General features: G+C 37.6%; 2 protein-coding genes across 9 annotated transcripts in view; both read right to left on the bottom strand.

Moving 5' to 3' along the window:
- Positions 1-3,422, bottom strand: part of FBXO22 (F-box protein 22) — a 30,757-nt gene extending 27,335 nt beyond the window's left edge. For 2 of the 7 annotated variants that reach the window (XM_078448921.1, XM_078448920.1), the window contains exons 1-2: positions 3,014-3,128; positions 2,634-2,772 (exon numbers count right to left, since the gene is read on the bottom strand). Coding sequence is in view for 4 of the 7 variants with exons in the window: in XM_060617940.3 (XP_060473923.1) it covers positions 2,634-2,772; positions 3,135-3,289 (294 nt within the window). In the remaining 3 variants the exon portion in view is untranslated. The other 5 variants (XM_060617939.3, XM_078448922.1, XM_060617940.3 and 2 more) reach the window with 5 other exon arrangements.
- A 2,723-nt stretch (positions 3,423-6,145) lies between these two features.
- Positions 6,146-13,470, bottom strand: part of UBE2Q2 (ubiquitin conjugating enzyme E2 Q2) — a 66,293-nt gene continuing 58,968 nt past the window's right edge. For both annotated transcript variants that reach the window (XM_060617942.3, XM_060617941.3), the window contains 2 exons: positions 9,589-9,655; positions 6,146-7,764 (listed from right to left, as the gene is read on the bottom strand). In XM_060617942.3, the coding sequence (XP_060473925.2) occupies positions 7,733-7,764; positions 9,589-9,655 (99 nt within the window). In that variant the 3' untranslated portion in view covers positions 6,146-7,732. The remainder of the gene's footprint in view (positions 7,765-9,588; positions 9,656-13,470) is intronic.

Genomic DNA, 13,470 nt, shown 5'->3' with positions numbered 1-13,470 from the left:
ATTACCTTTCCATTACTTAACCCTAGAACAAGTCTTTAAGGGTATGAGGAAAATTCTTACTGTCTTTCCATTTTAGAGATAGAACCTGAAGCTCAAAGAGATTAGGTAACTTTTTCCTTTTCCTTTTTTTTTTTTTAATGTTTATTTATTTTTGATAAAACATACACAAGAGCAGGGGAGGGGCAGAAAGAGAGGGAGACAGAGGATCTGAAGCAGGCTCTGCACTGACAGCAGAGAGCTGAGAGCCCAATGTGGGGCTCGAACCCACGAACCGTGAGATCATGACCTGAGCTGAAGTTGGACACTTAACCTACTGAGGCATTCAGGTGCTCCAAATTAGGTAACTTTTTCAGAGACTGACAGCTGGTATGCACCAAAGTTAGGTTCAGACCTAAATATGTCTGGTTATTAACAGCCATTATATTGTATAAACTTTTAAAGCTATATGAAAATAATACCTGCTGTGGTAAAAATCTGAAGGAAAAAAAAATAGAAAAAAATTTAAAGCATTAAAAAAAAAAATCACACAATTCTACCGACAGGAAACTTTTGCTAACATTTTGACTTATTTCTTTTCTATTCTTCCTTTTTTGTTTTTAAACAATTCAGATTATACTAAACATAATTCATAATCTGCCTTCTTCACTTAGAAGATGAACATTTTCCCTTGTCATTAATGCATCTTGCAGTTCATCATTTAGTGACTATTTGTAAACATTAGGTTGTTTCCAATTTCCTTTATAATAAATGATGCTGCAAAGAACATCTTTATGGAAGTATGCCAGCACTTTGAACTTCTCCAAATGACAACTTCTAGAAACAGACCAGGCAGGGTTTGAACCAATATGCAAAGAAGAACGTTTCCTACGAGCCTGCTTTTGGATCTGAGTCCCAAAGCCCAAACAGAGTAAGGAGAAAATCCACATGAGAAAAAGGGAAACAGAAGATTGGTCACTTATGGGGCATTTGTCTAATATCCAAACACATTAACAATGATGAGAGCCAGGTTTTTCATTGTCCAAAAGGGAGGTACAAACATGACCTGAGAGAAAAGAAAACTGTAAAGAATTCTGTGTTGGACTGGAATTGGATGTACTTAAGCAAACTCATGAATTTCCATATATATAATAGTTACAATTGTACACATACATATATTCCTTGGCTCTGTCCACTAGGCTCTAAAGAAACAAAACCTTTGACAGCAATGCATTTCAACTACCATTCTCCACTAAAGGAACCAGAACTCTTTAAAGAAATGGCTGATTCTAAGACTAAAGCAGACAAAACACAAGATGAGCTTAGAAAATGCTGTGTCAGAGAGAAAGGAGGTGCTCAAAGGTGACAGATTCATCTCTAAAAGACCCTGAAGCCAGCTGAAGGGGCTCCTGCTAGCCAAAATGGGGACAATTTGGACACTAAAATCAATTCTTTTAGAGATGATATCGCATTGAATAAGAGACTTAAGAGTCCATACAGATATAAATAAATGAATAAATTGAAACAGGAATACTTACATCGTTTCAAAAGATCTCCTCACAAAATACTTATTAATTGCAGTGGAAAAGACTAATTTTACAGTAGTGACATCTAGCACACACCATGTCAATCAAATTATCAAAGGTAATAACACCCGTAATGAGACAAAAATGGAAATCAGATGCTACCTAATAGGATGAAACTAAAAGAGCACAGGATCACTTCTGTGATATTCCTGCCAAAGATACATAATCTGAATCTAAGAAACATGTTCTACAAGATAACTGGCCTATAATTTACATACCTGTCAAAGTTGTGAAAGTCAAACAAAGCTTGAGAAACCGTTCCACATCAAAAATTAAAGAAATGACAACAGCATAAGATTCTAAAATGAATTATTTTGCCACGAGGAACATTGCTGAGACAAGTGGCAAAATCTGAAAGTTATTTTAGGAATGGATGGTAGAAATGTATCAATAATAATTTCCTGACTGATGGTTGTACCGTGGTGGTGTAGAATATTGCTGTTTATATGTAATGCATGATAACGTATAAGGAAGTGAAAGAATATTAGATTGGCAATTTACTCTCAAATAGCTCGGTCCCACTCCCAAATAATATACCACAGCTTCACTGTCACCTATCCTCAAGAAGTCTGCCCTTCTGATTTCATAGTTCAAGTCTTTACCTCCTCAGGTATTGCCCAACTTTAGAAACAGGGGCCCAGAGATACAATACAAAAGAATAGTCAGGACCAGAGGTTGAAATATTTGGGTTTAAGTATTGATTCTTGGCTTTTTAATGTGACACTAATCAAAGAGATCCTGCTGCCTTCCCTGACAAACAATGAAAATACCTGTTTTTTTTGAAGCAGGTAAAGGGAAGGTTCGGCATAGCGTTATTAGAATAGTAAAAATCTGTATACACAAAATGCCCAACATCTGAAAAGCAGTCAAATAAATCATGGCACATCCTTACAATATACAGTTATTAAAATGGGTGTTTATAAGTATTTTCATGTCACGAGAAAATGTTCCCTAAATTACCAAGAATAAGGCCACATACAAAATAAGGATTAAAAAGAAAAAGATTTCGTACTCGAAGACTGACCCACCAACCCTGAAACTGCCTGTGCAGGACGCTCCCGTCTTACTTGCCTCAAGCTCCTCGGCTGCAACGCGGACCAAGCAATGCTCCTCCAACTGGCCAGCATCCGCCGAGCCTGCGGAGATCCACGTCACACTCCGATGCGTCCGCAACACCCGACGAACACACTCCCTCCATAAGCGGCACACGCTGGGGACGCAAACGCACAAAGGGTTGTGAAGGGTCGTTCATTTCCCCCTCACAGACAACCCCAATTAGAACAGAGGAAATTCTTGCGGGATCAAAAGTCCGGGAAGGGGGTGTCAGGGCACAGATTCAGAGGGAGAACAGGGGGCAGAGACAACCATAAGGCACACCTCGTCCCCCTGGGAAGAGTGCCCAAGACAGGGACAGGGGTACGGCGGGGGTACCACGCAGATGGGGGCATCACCTCAGAGAAGGAGAAGGGAGCCGGGGGCAGCCGTGGGTCCCGAAGATGTCTGCCCACCCCGCCAGCCAGGGCAAGCCCGAGGCAAGTCCCGAAGTAAGCTTCCCGCCTCCTCTCTCCTCACCCGGCCACCCGCAGCAACGCCTTGGCGGGCAGGAAGGTGAGGACACGCTCCACCACCTCCGCTAGGTTACCCAACACAAAGGTGCTTTGTGGGTCCGCGGAGGAGCCTTGGCGATCGCCACCACCGCGATCACTACAGCCACCCACCATCTCCATGCCTCACCAACCCGCCCAGCAAGCAAGCACTACGGCGACTCGCGAGGCACTGGTTAGGCCGGGACAGGACTTCCCAGCTAGCGCGCATTGAGCAGGCGCGCGCGCGCCACTTCCGGCCGGTTAGGGGAGCCAGGCTGCTGAGACCCACCCACGTGACTCCAGGCTAACCCGCTTCCTGCTTGGATCCCCGAGGGCCCGCTGGCGGCAGGAGGCAGTGAACGGGCTTGCGTCCTATGATCTTGCGGAAACCTTGTAGGAGGCCTCTCACAGGCAAAAATAGGTCCTCCTCTTGTGCCTGTCGCTGCACTTGCAGCGCTATATTCTTTGTCGGTACAAAACTTTAAGTCATGGTATCTTCTAGGAAGAAAGTAGGTAATATTTGTCCCTCTTTATAGTACAAATGTCTGTTAACATGAGTCCAGTTTTTTAACGGGCAGTATCTGCTTTAAAAAAAAAAAAACTGTGAAGATGACAGGTGTGTAGATGACCATCTTTTATTCAACGCCTAGGGAATGTGGTTAACTCACTGTAGCCCTCACCTTCTGTATGGAAGGGCATAAATAGCACCTACCACTGCTGTGAAAATCTTGACCAACTGCATTAGTTCCTCACTAGTAGCATCAGATTCACCAGGAATTATGAAGTTTTGGCTTTAACAAGTTTTCCCCTTAAGTGTCATTAACACTGGTATATTAGTTGCAGGTCTGTGACATGATTCAACAATTCTATACATTACTCCATGCTGGCTGAATCCCTTTCACCTATTTCACCCATCCCCCCACCCACCTCTTCTGGCAACCACCAGTTTGTTTTCTGTATTTAAAATTTCTTTTTCTTAAGTGTTTATTTTTGAGAGAGAGCGCATGAGCTGGGAAGGGCAGCAAGATAGGGAGACACAGAACCCAAAGCAGGTTCCAGGCTCTGAGCTGTCAGCACAGAGCCAGAGGCAGGGTGGAACCCAAGAACCACGAGATCATGACATGAGCCAAAGTTTGAACTTAACCAACTGAGCCACCCTAGGCGCCCCTAAAAGTCTTTTCAAAATTTCTTTGGCTTAAAATTACAGGAGTGAAATCATATGGTATTTGACTTATTTCCCTTAGCATTATGCCCTCTATGTCCATCCATGTTGTTGCAAATGGCAAGATCTCCTTTTTTCTGGTTATACTATTGTGTATAAACACCATTTCTTTACTTGCTCATCTATTGTTGGACACTTGGATTGCTTCCCTATCTTGGCTATTTTGAATGCCGCCACAAACCTTTTCAAATCAGTGTTTTCATTTTCTTTGTGTCAACCCAGTAGTGGAATTATTGGATATGGTAATTGTTTTTCAGGAACCTCCATACTATTTTTCCAGTGCTTCCTCCATACTATTTTTCCATTCCCACCAACAGTGCACAAGGTTTCCTTTTTCTCCACATTCTCACCAACACTTTGTCATTTCTTATGTTTTTTAATTTGAGTCATTCTGTCTCATTGTGGTTTTACTTTGTATTTTCCTGATGATTAACAATGCTGAGCATCTTTTCATGTGTCTTTAGGTTTTGGCACATTCTTGGTCCTCACTTCAGGCCTACTGAATCAGATACTGGGGGCAGGGCCCAACATTCTGAGTTTTAACTTTTCTGTGATTGGTTTTCCTGTGATTCTGATGCTAGCTCAGGTTGAGAACCACAGAAGGAATGTAAGCATAGCAGACACTGCTGTATCCCTACCTAACATCCATTACTCCTGCTGCTTCTTTACTAACAAAGCCAGATTCGATTACCAGCTCTAGAGGGTAAACTTAGTTGAACTAAACTAGTGGATCTCAAACATTCTCACCTCAGGACTCTTTCACATTATGACAACCCCAAAGAGCTTATTTATGTGGGTTATGACTATTAATATTTGCCAATTAAAAATTAAAACATTTTAATATTAATTCACTTAAAAATAATAAATCCATTACAGATGAACAATTTTTGTGAAAAAAATAACTATGCTCCCTCACCCAATAGTGAATAGTTGTGGCATCATATCACATTTTGCAGACCTCTAATTTCTGCATCTAAGCTGCATCTGCTTCTGAATTCCATCTACTGCAGCATCAAATCACATGGCCTCTGGAAAACTCCACTGTACACTTGTGAGAAAGCAGGTGAAAATGGCAAATAATGTTTGAGTGTTAGGAAAATAGTTTTGACCTTAAACCTCCTAAAAGGAGGGATCTCCAGGGTTCCCCAAATCATACACTGAGAACCACTGGACCAAACTAATAATGATTTCATTCTTTTCACCAGCCATTAGTTTAGAGGTGGACACAGGCCCCAGTTCTAGCCAAGGAAAAGTGAAGGGCAATATGTTTGGGGGTTGGGGCTTCTAAAAGATAAGACCATTATCTACGTCTGGACGGAGTAACATGGCTACAATATCCAGATATGACGTTAAATCAAAGATGAAACCAACAGGGAAAAATCTCAAAGGAGTGTAGCAGAGCCAAAACGTACCAGGCCTAGAGTACTTCTATCTCTGGACTTCTTGTATGTAAGATAACTTGATAATGCTGTGTAAGGAGGTCATGGGAATATTAAAAAAGGGGAACAAGGACAGCCATGATGAAAGCAGCACTCGGACTTATATTAAGGAATGAGAGTGGGAGAGGAAAAAGGTTGAGGAAAGCTGAGTATACCAAGTCTGTACACACCATTTGCGGGTTCTCTAGCTTTCTCTTGTTAAATCAACCTGTCTCTGTTCCTCTCAACCCTCTCCTCACCCCATCCCACCATATGTAAATCCTATTTCAAAAAATTCAATAGAGCTTACAAACACCTGAAGCCAAGAGTATCTCTGATGAGGGAAAAGTAACAAAGTTATATTTTAAATGGTTCTTTATTCATAAACTTGATGCAAGTTTACAAAATTTACTGTACATTGCCAAATAAATCTGCAATGAAAGATAAAACCCAAAAAAACAAAGCATGCCAAATGTGCAGCTGTCAATCTGCTAGCCATCAGGATATTAAAGAATTCAATAATGTATTCAAGATTTAGCCTTAGGTTTAAGGAACTTTAATGCTTTAAAGAATTCTGCCTGGTCACTTATTATCTCAGCAACTGGCAATCAGATCTTCATACAAATGTAACCAAGTAAACAAGAATGCCAGAAAATCTTTTTCTACTGTCCTTTTAACCAAAATAGAAAAAGAAATTAAACACACGCAATAATGCCGAAGTGCCAAGTCTCTCTGGTGTGGTTTACAAAGTTAAAAATTGAAACTTAGAGCAAATGCATAAGAAACACCTTCGAATTTTGTAACTTATTTGTGCAGAAAAGTGTGCTTCTGGATTTCATTTTAAAAGTGCTTAATAATTAGAATTTACTTTTAAATCAAACTTGGGTAGATAAGAAAGTCTATCACCAACCAAATAGGACTGATTCAGGTAAGGCAAGAAAATGGAGAGTACACTGATTTGAGTCAGGTTTTATATAACATTGAACATATATAGAGTTCCTACTAGTTTTTCAATGTAAAAGCCATCGTTATGAGTATACCAAAAATTTTAAGAGTTTCCAAATCAGGTATCTTTTTGTACTTCACTGTGCAGCTTTTGCTCAAGGATTCTTTGTGCCAATCACTTTACAAGTTTATTAGTTTAAAAATGATTGCAACATCCCGTTAATAAAATGGAAACATAAAATGATTTAGTATTTTAAATAACTTCAAGCTCTATACTGCAGTTCTTCATAAGAAATACCGAACCAACAAGAAGCAGATTCAGCCCAACAAGACTCTGAGGCCCCAGTGGAAATTATTACTTACAAAGCCTTAATTTGCACAGCCTTGCTTTGCTTTTGCCTAAAAAGCACAACTCAGTTAAGAGCGTATCTTCAGGAAACAATTCATATCTTCATCTAGCCATAAAAAAGTTTAACAATTTAATGAGTAGGCTTCCTATCATTATTTTGGCAATATCAAAAATTGGTTTTAACTTGAAAAAGCTACTGTGAGATTTAGAAGACCTTAAATTTTCTAAACCAACATTAAACATCAATTAAACTTTTATTGGCTCTAAATGGAACAGTATATTGCAAGTCCTCATAACACACGAGCTCAATGTGGGAAAGTTACCCTACAGTCGCAACTTCTGTAACCTGATGCTGACTTTCTGCTTAACAGATTTCACTTTTCAAGAAAAAGAGATCATGAGTGGCCAGTATGTGTATTTATCACAAAAAATACAGTAAAGGCCCCACTGCTCAGTCCACAATACCTAAAATGAGCAAAACGAAAAGGCTGTAACTCATACTGGATGTCAGTTGACAGATTATCCACTAAAATATCTATTAGCTAACGTCTTCAGTACTGCTGTTATAGGGGCACTCAAAGCTTGTGTCTGCATGTTGGAAAGATTTTCTTTAAAGCAACATTGGTCCAAACATACGACAGTCAACATATTTAGCCATCTTCCTTTGGAGGGGTGTACCAGCCTGAAACACAATGGAAAAAAAGTTAAAATACCTTATTAAATCAACTAGGAGAAATGGCATTTAAGTTTAGCTACTTTGTCTATTCATATTTTTGTTTAAATATACTGTAAAAAGTAAACTCACATGGGTTGGTAACACGGCATTTTGTTACGTGCACATATTTACTTCTATGAATAAATTGTACTTGAGTTTTCAACATAAGATCTTTATACTAGTGGAATTTCTAGCTAAAGACGATAATATGGAATATTAGACTACAAGATAGATTTTGTCTTCCATTTCAACTTTGTAGAAGTAAACCTCACTGAAAATAACTATACCCAAAACAAAATGCTGTCATCTTAGAATAAGAGGAATCTGGATTGTCATTAGTGCAAGGATACCATTTCACCAGTGAAGAAGTCATTTCAGCAAGTGCAGGGACTATGCCTAAAATCAGAGTCAGCAGCAGAAACCGACCTAGAACCCATCTCCTGATTCTGAATCTACTGCTCTTTCATCAAAGCTAAGCTTATAAACACCCACACTTTGTAAAATACAGCACTTTCCAATAAACATTTTTGAATGCTGATTACAATGTTTGCTTCAACAAAAAATAAAAGAAAAAATGTGATTTTTTTTTCCTAGACTCAGCAAAAATCTAAGTTTTCTACAGAAAGGCTAATGAAAATAAGACTGGCATGAAATGGCCACTGGAACAGTATGAATATACCAAGATTGGTGGAGCATCCACATGGTTATGAAGTAGTATACAAGCACCTGTGGATCTACTAATTTAGTGTGTTGTGATCATTATGAAAACCCAGGCTTGCCTTCAAGTTTTATCATTTCCTTCTTCAAAAGCTTGAACTGTTTTAAATATTAGTCTTTTATAAGTAGTCACTGAAAAAGTGGTTTGTTTTGTGGTTAAAAAAAAAAAGTGAGCACAAAGTACCAATGTTAAGTCACAAGCTACCACATTTCTAGTAAAGAACACTTTACTGTAAATACTCTCCTTAAAGAAAACTACTTCCTATTAATTTATTTACTCTGCACAAAAAAGTATCCGTTTCACTACCATGGCTATAATGAGTATCTTATTATCAGCACTTAGTTCAAAGTGCCATGCGCATACACTATTCTTTTTTTCCTCACAAGTTTGGCAAGACAGATATGCCATTTTAGAGACGAAGAAACTAAGGCTGAAGCTATTATCTTCAGGACTTGCTCAGAGACACAGGGCTAGCGAGTAACACAAATGGCACTTGAAAAATTGGGTTTTCTAATATCAAATCTACCTCACTGTTAGAGAAGAAGACTCAAAACGTGCATTATGAATACAAGCAAAATTTAAAGTAGAATAAAGTTTATGAAAGATATTTTAAGAGTTTTTTTAAATTTACAACTCAAATACTCTTAAGTGTATACTGAAATGAAAATGTTCCTTGAACAGATACATGTGTATGACTGTCAAAAAGCATTAAATAATCTGAAGATGTTTCAGAAACAGCTGGTTCAGGATCCTGATTGTATTTACTCAGTATCAGTAAGAACTCCACCTGTACAATTGCCTTTAACTCAATTCCTACCCTAATACCATACATTTCAAGTGAGAAGTGATTCATTCATTAATCTACTAAAAAATCTTGACTCTGACTTAGGCCAAGTACTTAGGATACAAAGATTTTTCAATAAAGCAGAGTGTGTGCATCCTCAAGTTAATTTTTTTTCACTGGGATAACAGTACTTTAAGAGATTAAAGCAAAAACAAACAGGGTAAGTTATCAATAGTACCTTATATAAAACTTCATAAATGGTAATAAATACTTATTGAATTAAACGTACCATTTTTCTCATGTATCTGTACAATGGAATTATAGGATTGTTGGGCTCTTGCTAGATTATACTGATTCTGAAAGAGAATTATACATTTTAAATAAAAACTCTGAGTAGATGAAAATCATTACAAATAATTTACGGATGCATCATCACTATGCTTAAAAGAACACCAGAAACTAAATTAGATTTCTGTTTCAAAAATAATTTTAACTTAATACCCTCATTTCTCAATTTCATTATTCTCTACCACTTTAGGATAACAAAACCAAAGTTGTACTACAATAAAAATCTATTTAAGCTTCACAGTTCATTTGTATAAATGCTCTTACCACTGGACAAGTATAAAGCTTTATAGTTCTAGTGCCCTTCTCCACTGATGAATGAAGTTAAAGAATGCTACTCAGACATGAATAAAACTTAAACTCTCCTCCTCATAATAAAACAAAAAACTAAATTACAAAATATTACCTTCAGATAATGTTAACTTTAAGCTTTGAGGACTATACATATCAATGACATCTTGAGTTAAAGATGTCCATAAGTGGTACCAAGCCATTACTAAAGGAGTCTTCTTTTAAGGAGCCAAATTTAGGATTAATTTTTTCTCTAGTAGTGCAACTGAGTGACATCATAACCTACAATTAATATGTCATGAGCATTCTTCATAGTGGTACATACCTATTATGTTATAGAATAAATTCACAGTACAAAAATTAAAAATGTATAAAACATTCTAAGTGAAAATTCTCCTTCCTACCTGTCCTCCAACCATCCAGCTCCTCCTCTCATCCATCCTCCTTTCCCTACCCAAGTTAACTGTTTCTTATATCTCCTTAAGATTAAATAAGAAAAGTCACATATAGCTTATGTTACTAGCCACCATCCCTTGCTTATCACCCCCCAACAAATGGTAGGTAGCATGCTATAGACCCTGTTCTGCCTCTTCTCACTTCAGGTATCCTGCACCTTGTTCCCGATCACTGCACAAAAAGCTGAACCTTTCTGTTTTTTTAAACCGTGAAATATTCCATTGTATGGAAAGTCAAATATTTATTTATTCCCCAATTGGAGGACATTTAGGTTGTTTTCAATATTTTGTTACAATGTTACAGTGAGCAACCTTGTACAAATATTTCCAAAGCACTGGTAAATAGTCTGAGTGGAATTGCTGGGTCAAAAGACATATGCCTTTGTAATTTTGTCTATAAGACTGTGGAAATGGGCTTGCTGCTTGGCATGTATGAGAATGCCTCTACATAGCGTTTACAAACCTCTTATTTGTGACAATGTCATAGGTGGACGATGAACTCTCAGTGTAAGTGAGATTTGCATTTCTATCACTGAGTGAGGCTTAGTGTGTCTCCATATGTTTATAAGCCATTTATTTCTATTTCTGCAAATAGACGTTTTATATCTTTTTCTACAGTGTAGCCTTTTTAAATTTTTAAGAGCTCTTTAAAAATAGTAAAAACCCTCCCATAATGCATCTGAAAAACAAACATAAAATGTTCTTTCCAAGTTAATAAAAAGTAATGTTTTTCCAATCTATATTTTCACCAAAGGACAAAAATACAAAAGAAACAGATTACATATAGCAAAATATGCACACACAGAAACTTGCAAATGATCAAAAAGCAGTCATTTCCTAACCCTACTGCCCATCTACAAGATAAGAAGAGAAAAATAAGAATATTAGCCTTCTCAGTTGTCAATAGCATGATCTTCAAATTCTAGTTTTTTAAATTTATTTTTATTACGTTTATTCATTTTTGATAGAGAAAGACAGAGCACAAGTGGGGGAGGGGTAGAGAGAGAAGGAGACAGAATCTGAAGCAGGCTCCAGGCTCCGAGCTGTCAGCCCAGAGCCCCACGCGGGGCTTGAACTCACAAACCGCGAGATCACGACCTGAGCTGAAGTTGTACGCTCAACCAGGCGCCCCTTCAAATTCCAGTTTAAAGAGAATGTTACTGCAGGGGCTTTAGTGTAATGGGGTTAGCCCTATTTTTTAACTCACTGATTTCTGCATATATCATTATTAAACCCTCCCTTCTACTTTCCTTCAGTTTTTTTTTATTATTATTATTTTTGAGAGAAAGAGAACACAATTGGGGGAGGAACAGAGAGAGAGAGAGAGAGAGACAGACAGACAGACAGACAGACATAGAATCTGAAGTAGGCTCCATGCTCTGAGCTGTTAGCCCAGACCCCGATGAGGGGTTCAAACCCATGGACTGGGAGATCATGACCTGGGCCAAAGTCCAAATGAGCCACTCAGGTGCCCTTTTTGTACTTTTTAAAAAAAATGTTTATTTATTTTTGAGAGGGAGTGTGTGTGATGGAGGGGGGACAGAGGGAGAGAGAGAATCCTGATGTGGGGTTCAAACCCACGAACTAGAAGATCATGACTGAGCTGAAATCAAGAGTCAGATGCTTAACCAACTGAACCACCCAGGTGCCCCTTGATTGTCCTTTCTAACACTGACTTTGAGGTCTGATTCATTCTTGTTCTTTTCTTTTTTCTTTTTTTTTTTTTTTAATGATACAAGGATTTTAGAGCAAGGAGTATTCCCTCTGCCCTCTCATTTAGTTTCTAGTGTGTAGGCATTTCATTGCTAATCTCTAGCTATTCTGCAGTCTTCATTTCAAAGCCCCATTAAGGGCTGTTTGAGTTCCATAATTCCACAAAAGGGACATTTGTTTTGAGCTGGTTATTATAGTTTTTTATTTAATTAGGATCAGAAAATGATCTGTCCTTTTCCTACTTCCAAAATTGAAGTTTTCTTCATTGAAGAGGATAAGTTTCACGAATGTTCCAGAGAGAGAGAGAAGAGAAGAAGGGAAGAAGAAGAGAAGAGAGAAGAGGAGAAAGAAGGAGAGAGGGACAAAGGGAGAATTTTAGTATTTTCATTATGGTTCAGTTCTAAGTCTTTTTAAATTTTCATATGATTTTTTAACCATGATTTAGAATTGCGTTTAATTTCCAAATTCATGCAGATTTTTATTAATCTTTTCATTACTGTCTTCTAACCTTAACTGTATCATATTCAAATTATATGGCTTGTTTTTAAATATTCTTAATTTATGAATTTATAATTTTTCCCCATATTCCATAAATGCTTGGGAAAGATTATATAGTATCTAATTATTGGGTACAGAGTTCTACATCTGTCCATTTGACCAAACTTAATTGGTTATTCAAATTTTCTACATTTTGACATATTTAATTTACTATGAACAAGGTACACTAAAATCTCTCATTATGGTTACCTGGGTCAATTTCTCCTGTGGTTTCACCAGTCTTTCTTTTTTCTTTTTTTAAAAATAGTCAACACACAATGTTCTTAGTTTCATTCATCAAGTTTTTTTATCTGTATTTTGATGCTATTTTAATAGGTAAAGTAAAATATTATTATACCTCCTGGTTAACTGAGACTTTTATTATTAAGTAGTGCTTTCTGTTCTAAAATCCTATTTTGATACTATATATATATATATATCACATATTTTGTTGTTGTTATTAGTGTATACTGGCATATCTTTATTATCCCCTCTCAATAAAAAAAAAAAAAAAGAAAAGAAAAGAAAAGAGGGCGCCTGGGTGGTTCAGTCAGTTGGGCGTCTGACTTAGGCTCAGGTCATGATCTTGCAGTTCACGAGTTCCAGCCCCACATCAAGTTTGAGCCCCACATCAGGCTCTGCGCTGATAGCCCAGAGCCTGGAGCCTGCTTAGGATTCTGTGTCTCCCTCTCTCTTTGCCCCTCCCCTCCTCATGCTCTCTTTCTCTGTCTCTTTCAGAAACAAAAAAAATTTAAAAAACAAAACTTCTCAGTGTTTTTTCATCCTTATAATTTAAACATACTTCTTAAAAATTGCCAGATTTTGTTTTA

The sequence above is a fragment of the Panthera onca genome, chromosome B3 (assembly GCF_046562875.1).
Source record: "Panthera onca isolate mPanOnc1 chromosome B3, mPanOnc1 haplotype 2, whole genome shotgun sequence".
In the NCBI taxonomy this organism is placed as follows: Eukaryota; Metazoa; Chordata; class Mammalia; order Carnivora; family Felidae; genus Panthera; species Panthera onca.
This window is presented reverse-complemented; position numbering and strand designations above follow the sequence as displayed.